The sequence below is a fragment of the Cervus elaphus genome, chromosome 14 (assembly GCF_910594005.1).
Source record: "Cervus elaphus chromosome 14, mCerEla1.1, whole genome shotgun sequence".
Taxonomy (NCBI): Eukaryota; Metazoa; Chordata; class Mammalia; order Artiodactyla; family Cervidae; genus Cervus; species Cervus elaphus.
The window spans coordinates 72,529,943-72,542,273 of record NC_057828.1 but is presented as its reverse complement, the minus strand read 5'-3'; the positions used below and the strand labels follow the sequence as shown (position 1 = coordinate 72,542,273).

General features: G+C 41.5%; 2 protein-coding genes across 3 annotated transcripts in view; one reads left to right on the top strand and one right to left on the bottom strand.

Moving 5' to 3' along the window:
• INTS7 (integrator complex subunit 7) overlaps positions 1-9,517 on the bottom strand; it is an 87,057-nt gene extending 77,540 nt beyond the window's left edge. Inside the window, exon 1 of the mRNA XM_043922973.1 lies at positions 9,249-9,517. Coding sequence (XP_043778908.1) covers positions 9,249-9,342 — 94 coding nt within the window. The 5' untranslated portion in view covers positions 9,343-9,517. The remainder of the gene's footprint in view (positions 1-9,248) is intronic.
• Positions 9,518-9,746: 229 nt separating this feature from the next.
• Positions 9,747-12,331, top strand: part of DTL (denticleless E3 ubiquitin protein ligase homolog) — a 50,239-nt gene continuing 47,654 nt past the window's right edge. For both annotated transcript variants that reach the window (XM_043922975.1, XM_043922974.1), the window contains exon 1: positions 9,747-9,848. In XM_043922975.1, the coding sequence (XP_043778910.1) occupies positions 9,797-9,848 (52 nt within the window). In that variant the 5' untranslated portion in view covers positions 9,747-9,796. The remainder of the gene's footprint in view (positions 9,849-12,331) is intronic.

Sequence of the window (12,331 nt, the reverse complement as noted above, 5' to 3'; positions counted from 1 at the left end):
GAGAGAGGAAATGAGAAGGTAGGGTGCAAGGGAAGAGAGAAGTGCATTCAGTTCAGTTCAGTCGCTCAGTCGTGTCCGACTCTTTGCGACCCCATGAACCATAGCACGCCAGGCCTCCCTGTCCATCACCAACTCCTGGAGTTTACCCAAACTCATGTCCATTGAGTCAGTGATGCCATCCAACCATCTCATCCTCTGTCGTCCCCTTCTCCTCCTGCCCTCAATCTTTCCCAGCATCAGGGTCTTTTCAAATGAGTCAGTTCTTCGCATTAGGTGGCCAAATTATTGGAGTTTCAGCTTCAATGTCAGCCCTTCCAATGAACACCCAGGACTGATCTCCTTTAGGATGGACTGGTTGGACCTCCTTATAGTTCAAGGGACTCTCAGGAGTCTTCTCCAGCACCACAGTTCAGAAGCATCAATTCTTCGGCACTCAGCTTTCTTTACAGTCCAACTCTCACATCCATACATGACTACTGGAAAAACCATAGCCTTGACTATGGCTACAAAGTCAACAAAGACGGACCTTTGTTGACAAAGTAATGTCTCTGCTTTTTAATATGCTGTCTAGGTTGGTCATAACTCTCCTGCCAAGGAGTAAGCATCTTTTAATTTCATGGCTGCAATCACCATCTGCAGTGATTTTGGAGCCCCAAAAAGTAAAGTCAGCCACTGTTTCCCCATCTATTTGCCATGAAGTGACAGGACCAGATGCCATGATCTTTTTTCTGAATGTTGAGCTGTAAGCCAACTTTTTCACTCTCCTCTTTCACTTTCATCAAGAGGCTCTTTAGTTCTTCTTCACTTTCTGTCATAAGGGTGGTGGCATCTGCATATCTGAGGTTAAGAAGTACATTAAGGCCTATGACATGGCAATATTCCTGTGGTAGGAGATAGATGAACCCCTGGGCCGGACAGCTGGTGTTTGTTAAGTGGAATAAAATTGAAGCTTTCTTCTCATCCAGACACCCCAAGGACAAAGCTAGTGGCAAAAGCTGAGCTCTGCTAAAGTAGAGAGATAAGGCCCCCATTCCTGAGGTCAGGGAAGACTTCCCTGTCTATACAGGCACAGGAAGGCTTCTTGGGGGTCAAAAAGGGAAGCCCCCCCCACCCCGCCACAGTAAGTGTGGATGTGCACCCACAAGCCTGTGCAATGGGATCCATCATAACAAAAAGTTGCGCACCCATCTTGGGGAGGGTCCTAGGACCAGTCAGGCGTAAAGAAAGAAACAAGATAATTGGCCAAATGCAAACAAAGACCCAGAAGCACTGTCCTATTTAAGTGATTTAAACCACATTCTTTCTGCACTCCTCGTTCAGGATGTCTGTCCTCCTCTCCTGGTGTGTATCTCTGCCTAGTTTCTGATTTACTGTGCTCCTTCTCATCAGACAGGACACCCAAACCCTTTAGCTCAGGGTATGTAATTCTGCCTTGCTTTGGTCTTAAAACTGTTTCTGTGTGCTCCCCTACATGTTATGCTCTGCCTCTAATAAAAACTTTTACCTGTTTTCATGGTTTTTGCTTCCTGAAAACATTCTTGATTTCAAACTGGGGAAAGAGCCAAGGCCATTTTGTTTCTAGCCTCCAGTCTCTGGCAGTTTAGTGGTCAGGATTTCTGTTTTCCGTCCAGGCTACCCAGGTTCCAATCCTGGAGAAGGGAGCAAAGACCTCTCTTCTGAGCCGCTCACTGCTCTCCCTGGATCATTCCTAGCCTGGGACAGTATGGTATCCAGCTTGCTTGCTCCAGGCCAATTTTAACTCCAGTAGAAGCCAAGCACCTGAAAATAAGGGCTCAGCACAATCAGATCTTACTCTTAGAGGGTTTAAGAGAGGTTGTTCTCTTTACTTCTGACGCCAGCTTCAGCAAATCTGAGGGGAAATGCCCTGATCAAAAGACCTAAGTTTGATCATAAGAATGCTCTTGTGAAGAGCCACTGTGGAGGGATATGACTGCCTTTTACTGCATTTACCCTTTTATTCTCCCACCAAAGAAACAGAGTTCTCTTCCCCTCCAGTGCCTGGAGATAAACAGTGCTTAACTTAGTCACACACACAGGGAGAATAGGAAGAACTAAAGCAAGTTGTCTGTAAACTGCTTACTCAGTCAAAATTCATTTGGCAGCAGTGAAATTTCTCCTATTTCTCACTTAAAATGTGCAGAACATTTTGCTAAACCAGTGGTTTATCAGCTCTGGTTCTGCATCAGAAACATTTGGGAAAATTTTCAAAAATGTCTATGCTAGGGTTCCTCCCCAGAGCTAGCAAATCTCTAGGGTGGGGTGAGGCTGCTTTGAGAAGAAAGGCAAGCAGATTCTCAAGCTAGCCTTTGCCATTTATCTTATTTGACTTAAAACTATTAATGGTAGGCCCCTAAATCTGGCCCTCAGAATAATTTTATGATACAATGTTTTTTAAAGGTTTTGAATGCACTGTCAAATCTTAAAAAATGAAATAAGATTTCATATAAAACCCAGGATGTGGGCTTTTTCTGAAAACTTACATGATCTGAAATGTCATTGAAGAAGATGAGAGAGTCCTGACTAAAGAAACATTGTAGTATTGCAGGTCTGTGTTGAAGACCAGTCAGGGTTTGTATCATTTCTGATAACAGCCACAAACATACCCAGTCGTATGACTTTCTCCAGCAATTTTTGGCTGCCTTTGGGCACACATGACTAGAATAGAACCTTGGATGAAAATTTAAAGTACTGGTAAGAAGTTAACAAAATGAAGGACCAGGAAATCTAAGCTGGATAAAAATGCCAAGGGACTGAAATGTAAGGGAAGTAGAGAGATGAGTTTTCTGAGGTCTGCATGAAAAAACAAAACTATTAGAACAGCAGTTAATCATGAAGATGATGACGATGCATGTTAAGTGCTCATTCTGTGTCAGACACCCTAATCAGCATTTTACATGTATTAAACTCTCACTATACTAACAGAAGTTAGATATTATTCAGTAATTCCCATTTTAAAAATACACAGGTAAGGAATAGGTAAGCAACTTGCTTAAGAAAAACAGCTAATATATGGTAGAGATGGAATTCAAAACCTAGCAATCTGGTCCTAATTATTATGCTAAAATGCATTTCCAGGAAGCAACTAGAGGATAAAGGTTAAAAGTAAAGAAGAGATTCAAATGGGATTTCAGAATGGTATACTTCTGAAGGATGACAAGTTCCAAGGAACTGAAGAGAAATATGTTTATTAATCAGTCAAGTTTTTAAAATAGCACACATTTCTAGGTACCTTGTATCAGTCAGAGTTCTTTTTTTTTTTTTTTTTTCAGTCAGAGTTCTTAGCTGCAAGCAACAGAAGCTAACTCTGATTAGGCAGGAAGTGAGTTTTTACCGAGCATTTATTAAAGTAATAAACAGTTTCAAGGCTAAACTCTTAAGAATACTTAACTCCACCCTGCCAAACTGATTAGATGATGAAAACTATTGTTGCTGGGAAGCACCAGATGCTAGAATTAGCACTCCTGTCATCTAGGAATGTTGTAGCCATCGCTGCTGCCGGGGCAGGAAACTGCCAGTGTACTCTTCAACTCTGCCTTCCTGCATCTCAAAGCTAAATCACAGAGCCTGGAGGAAGTTTGGTTGGCAAAGCCTAGTTCACATCCTGCGTTCTTGAAAAGGAAACTAGGAAAATGAGTTTCTGCTTCCACCTCAATGAGACAGGCTTGTGATGTGGGCCACTCCTCAAGCATAGGAGAACGTTCATAAGACACTAAGGGGCCACCAACATGACTAATATCCACTACAAAGAACACTGCCAATACAAACTACAATGCAAGTACATTTTATTGTACACATTTGCTTTGGCTAAGGCATAAGGATGATTCAAAATGAAACCATAACACCCTAACATTTTAAACCATAACATCTTAAACTCTACTCCCTAAAAATGAACGAAGGAAGGGAGAAATACAAGCATGCACCACACATAATACCAAGGCCATCTCACAACCCATAGTTTAATAAACTGATCATGGTAACATCTCAGTAAATTATATCTAAAAAGCAAGAATAAAAAACTGATATATATGATAGTCAATTCAACTGATGAAGCATTAATAACAAAGCATCCTTCCCCCAAATTTCAGAAACTATTGAAAAAAAAAAAAGAAACTGTCTATTAAAAAAAAAAAAAGAAACTGTCTATAAATATACACGGTGAGAAGGTATGCAATATTGTGCAATATGCACAAAGAATACTGATTTAGAATCATATACAAATTAATGTTATGAACACCAACTTTCAGGATATTCAATACTTATTTTGTAAGTTACATGATAACAGCTCTTAGCCACACATAAAAATGAATCTGTGGATTTCAATAAGAACCAAAGAAGGGTCTTGAATTTTTGGATCAGTTCTCACAGCCAGCCAAGGGATCACAGGCTTTAAGAAGTAGTCCATTATAATGCTTGTTTTTATGTGCCTTTGAGTTAACAGTCTGACCTCAATTCTGTTATACATGATCTTAGAGGTCCACGGGCTTCCCAGATGGCTCAATGGAAAAGAATTCACCTGTAATGCAGCAGATGGGTTCGCCTTGGTCGGGAAGATCTCCTGGAGTAGGAAATGGCAACCCACTCCATTATTCTTGCTTGGAAAATTCCACGGACAGAGGAGGGTCACCAAGAATCAGACATGACTGAGGACACATGTGCCAATACCAACAGATCCACATCTCAACACTATCAAACTAAGTTTGGTCTGGTAGTATAGATTCCTAAAGAGAAAGAATTTGATTGACTCAGTGTGGATCACATGTCCATTTCTGAACCACTTATGGCATGGAATTAAGTCACCTGGTACAATCTTGGCTGCAGAGACCTCCCTCTTTGGAAGGGGATATAGGGACACTGGCAAGGCCTCACATTTATCATGCCAACTACATCTGTGCCAATACGGACAGCGTAAAAGCAACCTGTGCTCTTCTTCAGTCTGAGAATTTAGATGTTTCACAACATAGGTGATGTGATAGCATCTAAGGGGAAAATAAGGGAGACAAGATAGTTGTCCTGATTTACAGCATACTTCTATTCCATTATTAATTTCTTCACTGAACATACCATCAAGTTTTCCAGGCAGCATAAGCTCACCAGCACCTCGGCTAGCAACCCCAGCCCCTGCGTGTCCCCCTCTCTCACTGCCCAGGCACAGGAAAGGGAAACTGTTCTCCTCTGCTCTTTGATCTCATCCCTCCCAAGACCAACCTCACAGAAAGCAGGTAGGCTGAGTTGTGTCTTCTGAGATAGCGTCTCCTTTCCACCCAGGGTGGAGATTTTGCATAAGTTTTCCTAAATCATCAGGACACTTCTCATCAGCTGACTTAAAAATCTTTAGATTGACAATGTTTAGTGAAAAAGTTACACTAACTGAATAAATTATGTGAAGTAATGCCTGTACTATAGAAATGATGGTCTGTATTATGAAATGTCCAATACACATAAGTTGTACTTGATTTAACAGTTAACTCAGTTTACTTTGTCTTCACAGCTCAGGCAGCATAGTTATCAGCTTAAAACTTTAAAAAGCAGAAGGCAAAAAGACCTCTACATGGAAGTGAAAGTTGGTCCTCAAAAACATAAACCAATCCATGTCAGTCCTCTGCTTAAAAGCTTTCCATGTCTTCTCAATGTACTTTGCATAAAATCCAAACTTCTTGTCCTAACAAGGCCATATTTGATCTAGTCCTATCTGACTCCTTAGGTGAGTTCTTTTTCTTCCCATAGATAAGAAGTGGATTTATTCAAAGAGAAACACACTCCATAGATACAGCATGGGCCACTACAGAGGGCGAGTGCTGTGGTCTTAAAATGTGGCCATGGTTAGTTTTTACGGGCTGGATAATTTCGTAGGCTAATAAGTGGGAGGATTAGTCCAACTACTTGGGGTAAGGGTAGGAGATTTCCAGAAATTGAGCCACTGCCCACTTTTTGGTCTTTTTAAAAAAACTTATTTATTTTTAATTGAAAGATAACTGCTTTACAACACTGGTTTGATTTCTACTATACATCAACATGAATTAGCCATAGGTATACATGTCCCCTCCTTCTTGAACCTCTCTCCCTCAGGTGAGGTTCTTAAAGCTGTTTTGTTCACTAATACAGCTCCAAGTTTAAGTGCCTAACACAATGCAGGTGATTAGTAAATGAATTAATGACTATCATATGAATGATTATTTTCCTGTGTTACTAACTACATCCTAAACAAATGGACTTCAGTCAGCTTTAAAAGAGCATCCATTTATTCCTAGAGAGATCAGAAATAAATACCTTACTGCCATGCTTGCTCAAAATGCTCAGAACAAAGTGCAACAGTCATAACCATGTAACAGGTTATAAAATGGCAGCATTTCCCAAGTGGGTTTCTTGACACTCATGCTGCAGATACTTCTTTATAATGGAGTTCAAGTATCACATCTGTGTATCTAACCGCCTACCCAACATCTCCATTTGTATGCCTAAGAGAAAGCTCAAATTCAATAGTCCCACAATGATCTGATTATCATCCACTCAGTAAATGACAATACATACTTCCAATAGCTCTGACCAAAAAAAAAAACCAAGAAACCTCTGAGTTTCTCCTGACCTCTTATTCTCACATCCTCAACTAATTCATTAGCCAATCTTGTGGGTCCTACCTTCAAAATACATACATAATCTCAGCACTTCACACAGCTTCACACAGTAACCACCCTGGCCCAAGCCACTATTCTCTTTTCCCTGGAGGATTACAATCACCTCTTCACTACAGCAGTAGCCCCGCTGGTATCTGTGGAGCATACATGCATTCAGGCAACCCCAGACCAACTTCTACCTGTAAAATACTGGGTTGGTCAAAATGTTAATTTGCGTTCTTCTGTAAGATGTTATGGAATGGAATAACATCTTACATCACCCAAGGCACTGCTGGGAGGATTAAACATGATCTAGGTAGGACTGACACCTGGTTTACAGTTAAACACTCAATAGCCATCTATACACTTCTTACAGGTCTAAAATATTCCTATTTCAACTTTTGGGAAGGAAAAATTGTGTTACATTTTTTTCTTACCACAACTGCAAGTTTTTAGGTATTAAACAATTCTAGATTTCTCATTTCTTCAGAGTCCCATCCCAATTCTGTTCTACACTACTCCTCTACTGTCATTATGGGATGAGTCCACCCAGACCACAGTGGTAGAAAATCTCTTTAGAATTAGTAGAAATATTAGATACGTAGACCCGCAACTCTTATTGGGGAATAAGGAAGGAATTAACAGAATGGAGAGGAAAAGGTTATGGCAGTGTTTAAAAAACACATCTGATATTATGATTTTCTATTTCAGAAGGAAAAAGCCCTATAGTTTTCTGAAGAGAAAGCAAAGCTCAACATCATTTTCTTGGATGATGGACTTGCACTACTGTGACTCAACCAAAGGAATATCTCATTGGAGTGTTATGACATTTTCATGTTGATCAAAAGAAGTTAAAAGTTTGTTTGTTTGTAAGTCTGAGAAACTCTTATCTGGACCAACGCACTTTAAATGTATACAGGGTAAAAAAATTTTTTTTAAAGTTCCAGAAAAGTTAACATAGTGTCCAAGTCAGAGGGCTGGGAAGTGGCTCCAAGTGGACTTAAAAATCCTTCTAACCTCTAGTCCTGTTCTTAATATACTACACACTGGCTACAGTTAATCAAAAATTAACTGTATACCCATTCAATAAAAATAACTTAAGTACACTGAAACAAAAGATTCATTGTAATACTTTGAGTTCTCTAATAAGAAATACCTGCCCTTGCCTTCCAAACCCCTATCTAAAAGATAAGGCAAATCTCTTTTGCATTTTTTTTTCTTTTGCATTTAATAAGGACTTTTCTCATACCACTATATCACTTAATATTTACAACAATCTTGCCAGCTCAATGGTATTTTACTCATTTTGCAGAGGAAAAAAACAAGATTAGGTTTGGTTAAGTGACATGTCCATGATCATAAAATTAGCGGAATTAGAATTCAACTCAAAGTCTATCCAAAGCTTCTACTACTACACCAAGCCTGTCCCGTCCCTTCACTGCCGTAAGGAAATAGAACTCATCTGCAGAATGTGTGTGAAAGTCGCTCAGTCGTGTCCGACTCTTTGCGACTCCAAGGACTATAGAGTCCAGGGAATTCTCCAGGCCAGAATAGTGGAACGGGTAGCCTTTCCCTTCAAGGGATCTTCCCAACCCAGGGATCGAACCCAGGTCTCCCGCATTGCAGGTGGATTCTTTACCAGCTGAGCCACAAAGAAAGCCCAATTAAATAATAACCAAGACTTTATTTTACCGGTTTTTAAGATGACTCTCAGTTTCAGAGATGTTAATACGTGAAAAAATACATATCTTAATGGATAAAATAAGGATATATGATGTCTTACTTATTGTGTTTTTAGAACTTAATTGTAGCTTCTAAGAAGTAACACTACTTTATCGATGGGCTTCAAATATTCCCTTTAAAACTACCAAATATAGGAAATATAGTAAGAAAATCATCTATCATACACAAGTTCCCAAGTAAATCCAGATTCTCTAATCTTTCCATTGATCTGACCCTGCCCTTAAAGTACAGTGCTTTAATTACACTAAGCCTGAGCCACAAGCGAAGCCCAAAAATACTGGCGTGGGTTGCCTATCCCTCCTCCACGGGATCTTCCCGAGTCAGGAATCGAACCAGGTTCTCCTGCATTGGAGGCGGATTCTTTACCAGCTGAGCTACCAGGGAAACAGAGAATAAGAAGGGACTATGCTTTTCGGATGTCTTGGCCCTATTTCTGACCTGCCTAGTAACCGACAGGTAAGAATTACAGAAATCAAATGAATCGCTGTAAAGTCGGTGCAAGATGCAGCAGTCTTGGTGAAGACCTGGTCTTAATTGCACATACTGAAAAATAATTTCCTAATTTCAATATACCACTTTCAGAAATTGGGAAATCGCGGGGCTGTACCCTCAAGTGGTCCAAACGAGCCTTTCGCGGGGGCTCTCTACTTTTTCAGCTGTACAAGGCCAACCTAGCAACGCTGCCGCTTTCTGCCAGCCTCCCAAAGCCGCGAAAAGCCCTGGGCTCATCAAAAGCAAAGGTGCCCACCCCCCGCCCCCGCCCAGGACGCACCGCGCATGCGCCGTCCCAGTTTCTCGCGCGGTTACCACCGCCTGGTGGCGCCACTTCCCCCCACACCCGTTTTACCCGCGCAGCCCGCTCTTTCGAAATACCTTTGTCTAACTCCATAAGGGCAGAGTTAGCATCCAGCTCTTGTTCGCCATAGCCGGCATCTGCCAGAAAAGACTTAGTTGAGTTTGACGCCATGACCCATACAGTTACTCCACTAGCCTATTCATAGAGATTGCAAAGTCGGCCCCACCACCGCCATCTTCTTCCACCACCTTCTCGCGGATTTTTCCTCCGCGCGCTGTCAAGCTGCGTTACGCATGCGCCCTCGGCTCCCCGCCGTTCGCCAGCGCCCCTGCGGCCCCCCGCGCAGGCGCTCAGGGAGCTCTGGAACGCCAGGTTCCCGCGGCTGGGCGAGAAGGAGGCGGGGCTTCGAAGGGGGAAGTGACTCGTACGCGCCCGGACGCCGCGGCGAGAGCCAATCAGAGGGCGTGACGTCAGTTTGGCGGGGAGTTTGGTGACCGGGGCTTACAGTGGCGGGAGTTGGAGGCAATAACTAGTCGTGGTCTAAGGGGCGCAAGATACAGTTTCCGCTGGATCTGGAGGTATTTCCACGACTTTTTCCTCAGTTGAGCGTTTTCTTCCGTCCCAGATGCTCTTCAATTCGGTGCTCCGCCAGCCCCAGTTTGGCGTCCCGAGAAATGGTGAGTAACGGCCCTAACCGCTGTCTCTTGCCGGCGGGATTCACCTCCCCCAGAACAACTCCTCGGACCAATGCCGATTTCAGTTCAGTTTCCCAGCCGCCGAGTTCTCCCCCAGCCAGAATGAGTTCGTGCTAGCTCGGAATACTGAAGAAAGCCGCACTTTCGTGCCCTCGAGATACTTTTCGTCGTAATGGAGACTTTTTTCAGTCGTGTAGGCTGAGGGAGGGAGGGACGTTGAGTTAACTGACCTCCATTACGGTTTTATGTCTGTTTTGCACGTTAACTGGAAAACGCGTGCATTTGAGTGTGTGTGGCTTTCTGAACGAACAGCTGTGTGAGATCATCAAGGGTTGTGCTCATTGATTAATTCATTCATTTGTAGTGGAAACTTAGTGAGCCCTAACGTTTGCTGTATACACCAGAGAATAGGATCGGCTCTTAAAAAGAACTCAGTCAGGCAGAGAGAACAGAACATCTGCTTCTAGCATGGTCAGAATTTTTTCTTCCTGATTAATTCAAGGGTATAAAAATTCGTAGTGATACACTGAAAAATGCCCGTAAGCACATTTCCCACAAATGATCACTATTAATAGATTGAAATATTTTATTCCAAAATGTTTGTCAATGCCAGAAGTAGGAAGTATTGTTATTTGTAGATTCCTATAAAGTGTTTTAACTCTTTACTTTTACGATAGAACTTGGAAATACTTCCATGTTAGTATATAGGCTTCCAATTTATTCTTTCCAGTTCTTGAAGTTCCTTAGGTTAAAACATTGGCAATAAGAATTTTGGGCTTTAAGTTTGAGTGTCATCAACCTGAAACTTTCTGTTAAGTTTTTGATAAGGGAGTTACCACCCAAACTAAGCTTAGCTGCAAATGAAATCTCATTCATTTAAAGATGAACAAGGTCTTCTTTCCCCTAGAAACCGTGTGGAAAACAAAATGTGTTTTATATTTAAGGCATAGGTCTTGGAAAAAGATATTGAGACAACTGGGGAGTAGCTCCTCAACTTCCTTCCTCCAATCTAAAACTCTACCATCCTTATCTCTTAGACAGTCTTTTAAATTATACTCTCAAAGCCTCTGCTGTCTCTGCTGTGACCTTGCTTTACTAACTTCTGTATCGTTTGTGTCATTAATGTCAGTATAGCATGGTAGTTAAGAGCTCTGTCTTCCTGACTGATTTCACCTCCACTCCTTACTTGTCTGTGTGACCTGGAGCAAGCTATGTAGTCTTTCTTTTGAAACAGATTCTTCTCTTAACTCTACATTCTGTCTGTCAACTTTCTTTTTTCTCTGATTCGTAAATATTTTTCCGGGAAGGGTAAATTTTACCCTCTACCCTGGTTGGATGTATGGCTGGACTAATAACAAAGTAGACATGAGAGATTAGCAGAAGGAAAACAAATTTTAATTCATGCGCATGGAGATCTCATAGAAATGGTACCTAAGAAGTGGCCAACGCAGGCAGCTTTTATACTTTTCAGACCAAAAAAAAAAAAAGGCAATAAATTTGTGAGGAATTGACAGGACAAAGAAACTTAAGTTTGGGATACGTAATTAGTAAGGAATCTAAACAGAGTTTGGGCTTGGGGTAGTAAATTAAAAGAAGTTACAAGGTTTGTTTACACAGGCTTCTTGGCTCTGAATTTCCTCTCTGTTGGATAAGGGTGACCTTCTACCTCCAGTTGCAAGGAGTGCACCTTTCATAGGAGAGATTTATTTCCTGCTTTTCAGGGAGACAGGAAGGTCAGGGTTTCCTTCTTGCATCAGCTGCTTCTCAAGCAACTTCATTCAAAATAATCAATATGCTGTTATGGTATGTTTTGAGACAGCCCACACCGAGCCCCCAAATACTCATTCATTGTTTTGTGTTTAGGCACTGAAATTCATTCATTGTTTTACATCACGCACCAAACTTTGTAGGACCATCTTTCTCCTTCCATGATCTATCCTAGGCCCCTTTTCTGTTTCTACCAACTCCCATGGGTGATCATAGCTGTAACCAGCATATCTTCCACTACTACCTGCAACCTTCTGTTCCCTTTACATCTATTTCTGTGAGAGGTGTATAAGCATCTTCATCCAGGTGGTCAGCCCCAGAAACATCTCAAACTCATGTACCAAAACCAAACTCACTTTTGTCCCTAACCTGCTATATTACCTACTTAAGAAAATGGTCTCATTATTTTAAACTGGTCTTCACAGTCAGAAACCTGAAAGTTAATCAGAATTCTTCCATTTTCCTCAAGATACCCTTTCAGAGAAGTTCCCTTAAAATCTCTTGAATCCTTCCTCCTCTGTGTCTTCACTGATTTTGCCTCTTCACATATTTTGGATCTATGTTATGTTTACCACTCTGTTTCCCTAGGTTGGGCCTTTATACTTTCTTGTCTGGACTATAACAAGTTTCCTGAATGACCTCTTAGTTTCCCTCTTTCCACTTTATTTTCCATATTTCTGCCAATGATCTTTCTAAAA